Raw genomic sequence first — 13,980 nt, forward strand, 5'->3', positions numbered from 1 at the left:
TTTACTAAGATTACTGTGTTTTTCCTGACATTACTATGGTGCAAAAGGGTACTGTGGCAGCATCCTCGATACAGTGATGTCGTCAGATGCCAATGACATCATACAAGGATTTAGTTAACTAAAACAAAAACCTTTTTTTGTTACTTGAAATAAAATAAACGTTAATGGAAATATTTCTCATTTTCATCTAGTTTAACTTGATGTACAAAAATAAACTAAAAGTAAAACCAAAATAAAAATGAATAAAATCTACATAGAAATGTCAAAAATGTCAAAAATGACAAAAACAAAACAAAATTACATTTTAAGTAAAATCAAAATGGAAAATTTAGAAATAAAAAATAATTCAAAATAATAATAATGATAACAATAATAACTATAACAGTATCTCATGGTATATTTAAAAAACAAAACAAAAAAACAAACAAACAAAAAAACAAAACTTGGTTTTCTGTGGTACAGTTTTTTACTGTAATTCTTGTAACACCATGGTAACACCATGGATTTCCTTAAAATGTCTTGGAGTATCAAATACCATGATGCATGAATATGGTAATCATCCAGTACCGTGATATAATATCAAAGTTCCATGTTATTATAATCTGATATCATCACTGTACCATGGTACTGCTACAGTGCTTTTATTGTAAGGGACAGTTGTTACCTGTGCTCGTTCAGTGCAGAAAGCAAGGGACCGCCTGAAGGAATTCCGTTTAGCTGGCTTCGTCCCCAAGCTCACGAGATTGATCTCTGACCCTGTTCGTAACTGCACACGACTCTTTCCTGTCAGGTCCAGCTTCTGCACACCCCTCTCAATCTCAAACACTTTTGTACCTAAAACAAACACACAGGGGATTGCTAAGCTTTTGTATTGTTTTTTTGTACAAGTCTCTTATGCTCATCAACCCTGCAATTATTTGATTACAAAATGCAGTAAAAACAGAAATACTGTGAAACATTATTACAATTTAAAATTATTTTCTATTTTAATATATTTTAAAATGTCATTTATTTCTGTGATGATAAAGCTACATTTCCAACATCCATTACTCCAGTCTTCAGTGTCACATGATCCTTCAGCTGATTTGCTGCTCAAGAAACATTTCTTGTAGAAACATATTAAAAACAGTTGTGCTGATTACTATATTTGTGGAAGCCTTGATACATTTTTCTAAATGATAAATAGAACGTTCAAAATAACAGTATTTACTTGAAATAGAAATATTTTGTAACATTTTAAATGTCTTTACAGTCAATTTTTATCAATTTAATGCATTCTTGCTGAATAAAAGTGTTAATTATTTAAAAGAAAAAATATCACTGACCCCAAACTTTTAAATGGTAGTGTATGTAATGATTATGAATGTAATTTTTTGTATAATAAATTAGGAGTCCCGGACTGTAAAATGTATCCCTTAAAGGTGCCGTAGGTGATTCTTTGCAGAAACATTTTTTGTTATGCTGGTTGAAAGTCTCCTCATATCCTGATAGCAATCACTATGTTAAGCAGTCTAAAAGTATTTTTATAAATATATGTCGTCTGTGGAAGGTGTAGGACCATTGAATGTTCGTTCAATCGTTGCATTCGGTCCGAACAGTCCTATAGCATGTGTTCCCTGTCGGTCAATGTGTATTTGCATACCACTGCGCAGGCTGTTCAAGCAGACATAATTAGTCATCAGCGCGTTCGCTGTGCAGACAGAGCGGGTATGGCAGGCAAGCAGCAACAACAACCAGACTCTCATCGTAGAACCCCTGGCATACAAGAAATATTATTACACACGGACAAGTTTTGCAAGCTAAACAAACCGAAAACTTGCTGCATCTAATTCCGTTTTTAAGAATTTGTTTATGTTTGGTATTGTAGTACTGTTACTAACTGAACTATAAAGTTTTCTCACCGGTGAATGATACATGATTTATTGCAGTAACATTGTCTCCTGTCTTCTGGGCTGTGCATGTTAATGCTTTCAAGAGGCATGGCTTTGGACGGCGATTTGCAGGGAGGGTGGGACGTACGCTTTTAGTGCTATCAGGCTAAAGTTAGCGTTTTCCCAGATGTCCTACTGCACCTTTAAAACTCACCTTTGATCACCAAAATTACATATTTAAAAGTGTTTTCCTTGAAAAAATGTTTTGTCATGCCTTAAAATAATGCCTTATGAAATCGAGAATTCGGCCGCCAATGGTGTTCAAGCGCGCAAAATAGAGGGGGGCTCCCCCGCACTATAGGGCGGTGCTGAGTGCCATTGCCTCAGAATCTTTTCCTTATACGCTACAAGCCAGCTTGCTGTAGATGTACGCTCACACTCAGGGTCGGAGCCTAAAAAGGATTGTCGCTCCCGTGTTCCGGCGAGTATGACATATTCCTCAAGATGCCTCCCAGACGGTGGCACTTCTGCCTGGCCAATGACCTTCCGGAGCAGCGCTGCGTGAGTCCGTCTGAACAAAAGAAACGACAAGAAACCTTCAAAAGGACAATACTGCGTTGCTTGCCCTGCCTCAGAGCAGTGCTGAGCCATGGTCTGTACATGGTATAGCCTGCCAGTATCATGCTTTCCCCGTCGCCCACTACACCGAGCGGCAGTAAAGAAAGAAAACAGCTTATCTTCATAAGTCCGGCTTGTTATGCTCCCCACTCCGTGGTAGAGCTGCGAGCCGAGCGCGGAGAATGCAGCTAGTGTCCTCATGTCGGCACAGGTCCCGCATGGCACTACTTACATGCATCTTTCACACAATAAGCAGCCCCTAGCCTCAGAGACCTACTGTGTACAGAAAAGCACTCACACAATATTAACAGCCCCCTGTCCCAGTGCAGCAGCCTGTCATTTATGGAAGACAAATTCCCAGCAATCGCACGATAAACAGCCCCGTCTCAGTGCAGTGGTCAGTCGTGTAAGGAGGACAAAATTCCCACCACTCACGCAATATGAATACCCTCCTGTCTCAGTGCAGTGGTCAGTCGCGTACAGCGGATAAACAGACCACGTCTTTGTGTGCTATGGTGGCTGACTGTACTAAGAGACGTGCAATCCCTAAGCAGAGCTCACTGGATATTGGGCACTATCGCTTGGCTTATGCGAGCCAGGGGCTGGAAGGCCCCCCTTAACATGAGAGCTCACTCGACGAGGTCTATTGCCTCTTCATGGACCAGTTCTAAAGCGCCTCTTTAGGGGTGTATGTTTGCAGCCGGCTGGTCTTCACAGAACACATTCGGCAGGTTTTACAAGTTGAATGTGCTGCCCTAAAATGCCGTCTCAAGTGCTTTCGTTGAGTGATTAACCTCACTTATCTCCTAGTCTTGCTATTGACTAAGTGTGCACACATGTTGTTGCCGCTTCGGCTGTTGACGCTGTGCTTATGTACATGCTGATATGTGATTACTGTGGTTATGTTGCCCTGTATTCTTCAGTGCAACTTTCTACTCTAATCTGACTGTATTTGCTCACAGCTGTTGTCGCTACGGCTGCTGATGCTGTGCTTATGTATATACTGATATGTGATTAATGCTGTTATGTTGCCCTGTATTATTGAGTGCAACTTGCTATTCTGATCTGTTCACAGTTGTTGCCACTACAGCTGTTGACGCTGTGCTTATGTACATACAGATATGTGGCTCCTGCTGTTATGCTGCCCTGTATTCAGTGCAGCCTGATATTCTAGCTGATATACAAATTCGGGTGTATTTGAGCTGAGCAGCTCATTGGTCTGGCCCTACATATCAGCTGTGAGCACTCCTAGAGGAACGACACTATTGGCTGTTGTTCTACTCTGTGATTGGTGTAGCCTTAGCCCGGTCTCTTCGGCCTTATCTTCACCTCTCGCACGGCGGGATTGATTCTGTTCCTGCAGCGTCAAGCTGATGCGATACTGAAGTGACCGCTCTCGAAAGGGAACATCTCTGGTTACTGTTATAACCCCGGGTCACTGAGAAACAACGTGACCGCCGTTCATCGCTTGTATGATAAGCGCTCTGGCTGTGCTGCTGCGTTGTGATGAAGTATGTGCGTGTGCTATACCACTACTTACGCTGGTGCTATGCAATTCTCGCCTTCTATGTTGTCGCCTTCACTGTACTGGCGCCGACGCCAGCCATAGCCCTCATGATGCACTGACTTACTGCTGCTGTTCCCAACGTTATGTCTCTCTGCGTTCGCTCTACATTACTGTTATCTAGCCATGCCTCAACCCCTTGCATAGAGCCTGAGCCAGCTATGAATCCAGAGAACGATCGTGGCCGTAAGGCCGCCTTTTGTATACAGAACCTAGTTGCCTTTGAGCAATTACTGTTCTGTTGTACGGCGTGACAGCTGTAAGACAGGTTCTACATCAGAGAAATTCCCCCTTTTACACCGCATGTTCTGGCTGTGCAGTGGAAGATGGCTGAGTAGCCATTGGAGTGTCTGAAAGGCTTCGTGGCCACGCCCCTCTCCGGCGTGTCTTTCAACTAGGTCTTATAGACCGATGTGCAGTACCACTGCTTACACTATTAGCTACTGTACTTAATATGTAGCTGATGCATTCACGACACAGCCTTCTGTTTTCCATTGTTTCTAAGGGCACTACGGCTGTAGCTATCATTAGAGCTGGTTTGAACGCCCGAATGAACGCCCATCACATGAACGAACTATGTGTACATTCATGAATGTTGAGTGCGGCTATCTCCCCTCTACATGAGTGGAGCACGCGTTCTGGATGATCAACTGATCATAGTCCATTCAGAGAGTGTATTAATCCAACTCATCTTCTGCTTCCCAGAAAAGTAGAACTGGGCCTTGTTGTGATGCAAGCTCGTATTTCACAGAGGCGCTCACAGTTTGTAACTTTTACCTCCGCTCGTTTGAGCCGAGAAGTATCTCCCTTTAAGTGTCCTCAGGAAGCTCACAGGCTGATGGCAGAATATTTTGCTATGCTCTCACTGACATGATAAAGATAGTGAAACTACCAGTCCTATTATGTCTGTTCTCACGTCCCCCGCTTGTTGCGGGCGTCAGGAACAGTTAAAGCCCGTGTTAGGTTCATTCCGCTCAAGTCGGAGATGTTTATTGAACATGCTTTCAAGTAGACGCATTGGGACAGACCCTCGCACAGAGTTGGCCAAGGGACTGGATTATATCAGTGTGCCTGAAATATATCTGTTTTTGGTCAGACATCCTCTATCAGTGGCTTTGTATTTTGCAAGAGTACTTGGACGGCGACTGTATCCCCTCCCTGTTTTAAGCACACCTCTTGCACTTCTACATGGCCGATTCGTGCTGGGAATCTGGTCAGTTCTGTGATTAAATGTCTCCTCACTCATTTCGTGATGTTGCCTTGCAAGAGGATTATATCTACAACGCAAACTGACTTTGTGGGTGTTGTCAAACAGTTCATGTGACTATTATGACCCTGCTAGTGGTGTTCAACTATGTTGTTTAGCTGTTCGCAGTCTGTTGTTACAGGCGCACACACTGCTGCCTTCTGTGCAAATTGTCACCCTCGTGGGTTGTATCTGTGCGCATTCATGCAGTAAAAGCACAGACAAGGAATATGTCATCATTATGGTTTCTCCCACACAAGTAGTAACCTTTATGGAAAACCTATGCCAGGTGGGCTATGAGGCACCTTGCATGTTGCTATGGCCTATATGGTGTTTATAACCTGGATGTTCCTTGGAATGCATGTATTGTTCAGCACTTCTGTGTATACCAGTACTTCTGCTGCCTTCGGGTTTCATCTGCATGGTGTTACACGCTTGGACAGCATCAGCATCACCGCTACAGTGGACATCAGTACTAGGCGTCGGCACGACCTCAGCCATTATCCGCTCTGCTATGTGTTTGCAGTGGCCCATGCTTGAGCAACTTGCTCTTATAGACGCTATGCTGCTGAGCTTATAGGTCTCTGTTGTATGGAGTTCTTTTATCTTTCAACGGCTTGGCTTGCTGCCGATCTGGACCTTCGCTATCAACACGGCGGGATTTTATAGGTCCCCATAACACCAACTAACAGTTAGGTAGTCGAATCGAGAGACCAACTCAAAAGGGAACGTCTCCGGTTACCTAACGTAACGTCTCGGTTACGTATGTAACCCTCGTTCCCTGAGGAGGGAACGGAGACATTACGTCAGTGAATGACGAAATGGGGGTTTCGCTTAGAAGCCTATGAGCCAATGGCAAGGAAAATGCCATGGGTCTGCGGAATTTGCATAGCACATCTCCGCCCCACCGCGTGGGTATAAAAGGAGGGACACTGGCAATCTCGCATTATGTTTTCCGCTGAGGAGCCAAGACTGAACTGCAGGCCGTTCCAGCGGTACATCGGTTGTGGCAGAGGGACGTAACGTCTCCGTTCCCTCCACAGGGAACAAGGGTTACATACGTAACCGAGACATTCCCTTTCGTTCAGTCACTACGAGTTACGTCAGTGAATGACAAAATGGGGGTCCCAATTCAATCACGCCACAGCGGCTGTCTTCCAGTGCCCTGAGCAAGTCTGAGCTCCCTGTCATGAGACTAGCATGGACGAAGGACTAGGCTTAACGCAAGAATACCAAGGTACACTGGGTGGCATATACCAGGTGGAATATGTAACACAGTGCCTACCCGTAGGGAGGACTTAGAATACACATATGACCCGAGTGCAGGATGCATATGGAAAACTCAGAGGTATCCAGCCCGCAGGGTGGAATGTTTTAACCTCAAGATGGCAAGAGGGGTTTTGCCGATGGAAAACACGTGCTCGGAGGAGACTTACCATGGAAATACACATGTGGGGGTTGCCCAAGCAGGGAACCATGCACATGGAGCACCTAGCCAATCATGAGGGCTGACCAACTGGGCATGCACTCGGGTGACGGCATCAACAGTGCAGGAGGAACTCAGGGTCTAAGGAGAACTCATCTGAGTGAAATAGCGCATATATCCAGTCCGTGGAGTGGAATGGCACAACAAGCGATGACACCGAGCGGGTCCTACTTACTGGCTAGTGGAAGCAAGTACATGAGAGGACACTGGCTCTACCCAGAGATTATAGAATCTCATGAAAGCGTTGGGTGTCGCCCAGCCTGCAGCTCTACAGCCCAGGAGGAAGCCACACTCCGGGTGGAGTGTGCCTTCACCCCTAGGGGGCATGGTCGACCCTGCGTCTGGTAAGCCAAGACAATGGCGTCCACTATACAGTGAGACAACCTTTGCTTGGAGAGAGCCTTTCCCTTCAGCTTCCCATCAAAACAGACAAAGAGTTGGTCTGAGGTCCTGAAACACTGCATTCTGTCTACGTAAGCACAGAGGGCACGTACTGGACAGAGCAGTGCCAAGGCTGGGTCTGCCTCCTCCGAGGGCAGCGCTTGCAGGTTCACCACCTGATCCCTGAAAGGAGTGGTGGGAACCTTGGACACGTATCCAGGCCAGGGTCTCAAGATCACATTACAGTTAGCCGGCCTGAATTCTAGGTACGCTTCATCAACCGAAAATACCTGCAGGTCCCCTACCCTCTTGATGGAGGCCAAAGCGACCAGGAGCGCTGACCAAGTGCTTACAGGAACTTAAGCTCCACTGATCGCAATGGCTCAAAGGGAGCTCTCTGCAGGGCTGATAAGACCACTGCGACGTCCCAAGAGGGTATAAGAGGAGAGCGAGGAGGATTTAGTCTCCTCGCCCCCCTCAGGAACCTGACGACCAGGTCATGCTGAGGTCGTGCACTCCACAATCGCGGCCACGTAAACCTTCAGGGTGGAAGGAGACAGCCTTTGTTCCAACCCTTCTTGGAGGAAGGAGAGCACAGACCCGATAGGGCAATTTCTGGGGTCTTCTCGGTGAGAAGAACACGAGGTGACGAAGAGGTTCCACTTCAACGCATAGGCTCGTGGACAGGGCCCTAGCGGAAGTGATGGTAGCCATCACCTGAGGTGGTAGGGTACACAAACCTGCCGCGTCCCGTCCAGAACCCACACATGCAGGTTCCACAGATCGGGACGTGGGTGCCAGAGGGTGAGTCGAAGAGGCCAGCCTGGGATATGGGAGAGTTGAGGAACCGGGTCCGCTCAGCCTCTCGCATATCAGCCAGGTTGAGCCAGAGGTGTCTCTCCTGGACCACAGCTGTGGACATCACCTGACTCAGGGAGCCCGGAAAGCACCCTTCGTCGCCCGGAGAGGGAGGTCGGTGGCGGCACGCAGCTCTTCCATGAGCCCCGGATCAGCTGTACCTTCATCCACAAACGCTGCCTGAGCGTGATCTAAGCCCAAACATGCTAGGCAGTGAATGTGCCCATCAGATGGCAAAACAAATCGACCACACCCAGAAGTGCACGGGAGAGACATCTTGAAAAAGACGTGCCACACACAAGGAAAAAGCTCAGCAGAGCACTGAAGTGCCCAGGGAGTAGCACACACACTGTTGGCAGATCACAGCTAGCAGCAAGCAATGTGATCTTGCTGGAACGCGCAGTTGCACACTGGAGAGCCGTTCGTCTCATAGTGTTGAAGAACTCAGATATAGGCTTGCAGAGGAGTGAAGAGAAACTCTTGGCTCCGAAGCAAAAACATAATGCGAGATTGCCAGCGTCCCTCCTTTTATACCCATGCGGTGGGGCGGAGTTGCGCTATGCAAATAGGGATTAAATAGGAATAGATACATGTGGCATTTTCCTTGCCATTGGCTCGTTTTGAAGAACTCAAAGGTGATAGGCTTCTAAGCGAAACCCTCATTTCGCCATTCAATGATGTAACTCGTAGTGACTGAACGAAAGGTATGGAGTTAATATTGTGCCATAATTAAACAAACAAATCAAGCATTTTGCAAACAAACTCGATCTGCTTTGCAAAGGAAAACTCGACTTGTAAACAAACAGAAAGCAAGTACAAAGGTCAATTTGAGCGAAAATGCAGTGGAGTAACACATATGCATTGTGTTTTGCAAATAGAAATAAATGAGCCTAGATCATATTTCACAAATAAATACAAAGCATCCTACAAATTGCATGTAACCTTTGAACAAATACCAAATCTAGTGCATACAAATGCATATCTGTCTGTTATGATTGTGAGACACTTGGCTTTTTATGAGATCTTTCGGCTCGATTTTCTCACAAATGCAGTTGAGCAACTTCCTCTTCTAAAACAGTAGATGGCGCTAAGATAGGGGATTAATTTAGCGCTAGTCTCCCGGGAGAAGCACTGATTTGAAATTTGCCTTTGCCTACAGCTGAGGAAAATGACCAGTGAACAGGTGTGTTTCTGTCTTACTTTATCTATAATTAACCTTTTTAAGGTTTTCTTTTGCAAAATGTTATTACATATCTAGACAGAAATCCACATTAGCACTTAGTAGCAATTCACTCTCTCTAGGATAGGGGAATCTATAAGCTGAAAGCTCTACCATCATATGTTGCTTTTTTACATTTACATACATCAATTTAATTGTGAGCAGAATATTTATATTGTGTGTAATTTCCAATTAAGCTGTTATTTTGTGCGATTCCACCACAGAATTGAAAACACTATACATCATTTGAGATGTGGTGGAAATTTAGACTTCATAACCTTCATAAAAAAAAAATATTTTATTGAATTTTCTTCTGAAACATGTCAACTGCTGAGCAGTGTTAGTAGGCAAACCATTTGAGTATGAGAAGCATTTTAAGAGTTTATTTTCTAAAAGGTACTGTATGATTATTCATCGTTCATTCACTTTTCTACTTTTTACCTTGTCTTATACTCCCTGAGTACAGCATATCATGGAAAGTTGGGTTCAAAAAGAAAACATGATATTCTCATGGTTTTGACTGAAGAATCTTAAAGGATGTGTGTGCACGCACATGCCACAATGCTACAACCCTGCACTGTGACCAAAACCACAAGGGAGAAAAACCACTGATCCCTACCAAAATGGGAGCACAAGAGTGTTGCCTTCCTCTGCTGAGACAGTCCAGAAACACAGAGTCTAAACCTCACCTCACATGCCCTATAGTACACACTATAAAACACATGCTCACACACTGACGTATTCTAAACACAGCTCCAACACTACCATTCAAAACTTTAAGTGTTTTTTTTTTTCTTTTTTAAATGAATACTTTCTTGTAACAAAGATGTATTCAATTGATTTATAATGTTACAAAAGATTTCTATTTCAGATAAATGCTGTTCATTTGAACTTTCTACTCATCAAAGAATCCTGAAAAAAAGTATCATGGTTGAGAAAAACAGCACTGTAAATCGGTCCATAATCACGATCTAATAAAAGTCAAAGAAGTCTGATCAAAGTCAATAGAAACACCACTTAATGCCCATTTGCACAAGAAAAGATCCGAGCATCTAAACATTCCTTAAGAATGTAATGTTAAAGTGATTTATACAGGTCACACTGGCCTTATTAAGCAAATAAAACATGTGAAAAGCACAAAATTATGCTCTGGGATGTTATGCATATCCATAAACCATGACCATGGAAAGTTGAGCTTTGAGCTTTCAGCCACCATAAAATAATTTAGTACTGCTCAAATCAAATTAAAAGCAGATGCCTCTGAATTGTCAAGTATTTGCCGTTGACGAGGGAGTGATGGGTTAGGACAGGAGAGCTGTATACACGTCTTAATCATATGTTTTGTGCACAAGTGGGCCTGTCCTATAGGCGATACAGGCGGTCGTCTAGGGCCCGTTTACAGACCATCTCACAGGCCCTAGACCACCGCCTGTATCGCAAATAGATTGGAAGTTATGATCTACATTTAACTTCCAATCCATTTGCATCTCTCATATTGACCAAATGCATTCATGTATTCTTAAAGATTTTTACGAGAGAAAAATGACCTGGAAAGACTGATTATATGTGATGATGCTGATCTGCTTAAAGCAATCAGGTTAGAGTGAAAAAAAATTCCCACAAATGTAAAAGCAGTTTTTAAAATAACTTTTACAACAATTTGGTGACAGAATGAGTGGGACCAGGCAATGAGAGTAGAAAATGGGATAAAATGAATGAGAACTATAAATGTACAGTATATTTTAATCTTAATGCATTTCCTTTCTTAAAAAGTGCAACTCAGGATTAAGGACTGGAGTAATATGACTGACTCACTGTGGTTGCTGAAGATTTCATTATTGCTGTAGTTGGCAGAATCCTTGGATGACACCAATTCTCCATTTCCACTAGTGTAGGGTTTCTGAAACTGACAAATGGATAGAACAGATGTATAAGTTAGTTTGTCAGAGTAGCAGTGAACAAGCAACGACTGTCCATGAATTAAAAAAAAAGGCAACATCAAATCAAAATATACCCTAATTACTATCGTAGTGCACATTGTGAACAATTACGCAATAACGCATGTTATTATAATGTTTGTCGTTGTAATCTTTAATCAAAATGTGATAACTTTTAACTGATATCATTTTCCTTTTTATGGCAGATGTCACCAAGCTCTCTTATTTTTCAATCCCACACACACATGGTATTGGGCTGATAAATGGCCGATGTTAAAATTCTATACTATTTTTTGTTGAAATAAATAATATTAACAATACAAAAGTAAAAACTAAACTACAAGTGAATTTAATGCTTCACAAGATTATAAATAACAGTATGAAAAATGGATTTTCATTTTGAAATTTTCTTAACATTACATTTAACAGTGTTATTAAATTATTAATTTTATTCGTTTTAAAATAATAACTTTAAATGATTGTTAGATGATAGTAAATGTAATCTTAATGTAAAAATATTGAGAAAATGATCATCACAATTAAATATCGAGTATTAGCTGATATATATCCAATATTGACTGATGCTGATAAAGAATAAAAAAATCAGTAATATCAGATGCTAATGAACACGGTACCAATTGTGCGTTAACACGTACTGTATCATTTTTAAGTCTCTTATGCTCACCAAGGCAACATTTATTTAATCAATATACAGTAACAACAAAAATATTGTGGAATATAATTACAAATTAAAATATCTCTTTTCTGTTTTAATATATTTTAAGAAGTAATTTATTCCTGTGATGGCAAAGCTGTATTTTCAGCAGCCATTACTCCAGTGTTTAAGAAATCCTTCAAAAATCCTTCTAATTCTAATCCTTCTAATATGCTGATTTGGTGCTCATGAAACATTTCTTATTATTATCGTGTTCAAAACATTAGCTTTATAGTATTTTGTGGAATCCATGATCCATTTTTAAAACATCTTTGATGAATAGAAAGTTCAAAAGAATAGCATTTATTTGAAATAGTACTTTTTTAACACTATAAATGTATTTAACGTTACTTTTTATCAATTGAAAGCATTCTTGCTGAATATTATTTATTTTATTTAAAGCAACTTTTTGACATCAAACCTCTGAATCGTAGAATACAACCAATTTTATTTTGTTGATTTAAAAAAAATGCCTAAACACATTGCATAATTAGTGATATGTAACTTCACTAAACTGCAAACAAAACTGACTAGCTTGCTCAAATCAGAGAATTTTTTATTTTTTTTTACTCTTGTTACATAGGTCACATGCACTTCATTCTTTAATGGTCTTTTTAACACCCCCTGCTGGACCGTACCATGTGCTCCAGTATGGATGAGTTTGAATAGATGGGCTGAGAGTGGATTCCACCACACAGCTGCTGAAAGGGGTCGTCCATGTACATGTTTGAGGTGGGGAACTTGCGGCTTTTCAGACCACTGAGGAACAGAGGAAACAGAAGAATGGAAAGAGGATGCGGAAAGAATGTGAGTACTTTTGTGAGTGTGTGTAGCTCAGTGATTCATGCTTGGTTCATATGGAATGCTGGCAGCAGACAGACAGCATGTGAGTGTGTGTGTACCTCAGTGACTCGTGGCTGGTGTGTTGATATGGAGAACCAGCTACAGTGGAACTCCCATCCTGCAGGAGCTGAACCCACTGCTCTTTATCATCTGCACAATTTGCCTGCACATTCATACACGTAAAATAACATCTACAGTAATTCATAACACAGTGATAACAGTTAAAAACAACAAGAAATCAAAATAGACCATGGGCCCTATTTGAAGGATCTAAGCCCATGGTCTAAAGTGCACGGCACAAGTGCACTTAGGGCATGTCCGAATCCACTTTGGCTAATTTAACGACGGGAAAAATGGTCGGCGCACCCGGCGCATGGTCTAAAAGGGTTGTCCCTAGCCTGGGTGCCAGCCCGAACCCCGCCCAAGTTCGGTCTGGACTCAATCCGTTGAGGAGTAATTATGCTCGACTCCTAGAAGGCTGAGCCAATCAAATTGCCAGGGCGGGCTTTAATCGATGATGGACAGATGATCTTAGGTAATCACCCACGTCATCATAGAGCACTTGGGTTGGTTTTCAACAAAGATGACTGTAGCTGGAGAATTGAGATGTTTAGATTCCGCTATCGCGTCTGTTATAAAAGAAATCGGCAGCGCATTAATTTTAAAAGACGTGGATTTTATTTAAGATTTTAATCGGAAAGATGTGTTTGCCGTCCTTCCCACGGGATTCGGCAAAAGTTTAATTTATCAGCTGGCTCCAATGGTCGCTAAGAAGATGGGACGCAATGAAAACCCTGTGATCATTGTGGTTTCTCCTTTGGTCGCACTCATGGAGGACCAAGTAAAAGAAGCAACCGAAATGGGCATCTTGGCGTGCACAACATACTACGTGAACTAACTCGAGGCCCAGAGAGAAGGAAATGAATAGTGGAATAAAGTCGTTATTTTTGGGGTTTTTTGCGCACAAAAAGTATTCTCGTCGCTTTATAAACTTAAGATTGAGCCACTGTAGTCACTTGGACTACTTTGATGATGTATATTTTACATTTTCATATCACATACATTTTCAATGGAGGGACAGAAAGCTCTTGGACTAAATCTAAAATATCTTAAACTGTGTTCCGAAGATGAACGGAGGTCTTACGGGCTTGGAACGACATGAGGGTGAGTCATTAATGACATAATTTTCATTTTTGGGTGAACTAACCCTTTAAAAGCCAGTTGGGCTTGCGCCATGGCGGA

General features: G+C 42.5%; 1 protein-coding gene across 8 annotated transcripts in view; it reads right to left on the reverse strand.

Annotated features, from left to right (window-relative positions):
• Positions 1–13,980, reverse strand: part of LOC311065956 (actin filament-associated protein 1-like 2) — a 63,937-nt gene that overhangs the window by 2,174 nt on the left and 47,783 nt on the right. For all 8 annotated transcript variants that reach the window (XM_084086846.1, XM_084086845.1, XM_084086847.1 and 5 more), the window contains 4 exons: positions 12,798–12,901; positions 12,534–12,654; positions 11,059–11,149; positions 665–834 (listed from right to left, as the gene is read on the reverse strand). In XM_084086846.1, coding sequence (XP_083942972.1) covers positions 665–834; positions 11,059–11,149; positions 12,534–12,654; positions 12,798–12,901 — 486 coding nt within the window. The remainder of the gene's footprint in view (positions 1–664; positions 835–11,058; positions 11,150–12,533; positions 12,655–12,797; positions 12,902–13,980) is intronic.

The sequence above is a fragment of the Abramis brama genome (assembly GCF_963993115.1).
Source record: "Abramis brama genome assembly, chromosome: 16".
Taxonomy (NCBI): Eukaryota; Metazoa; Chordata; class Actinopteri; order Cypriniformes; family Leuciscidae; genus Abramis; species Abramis brama.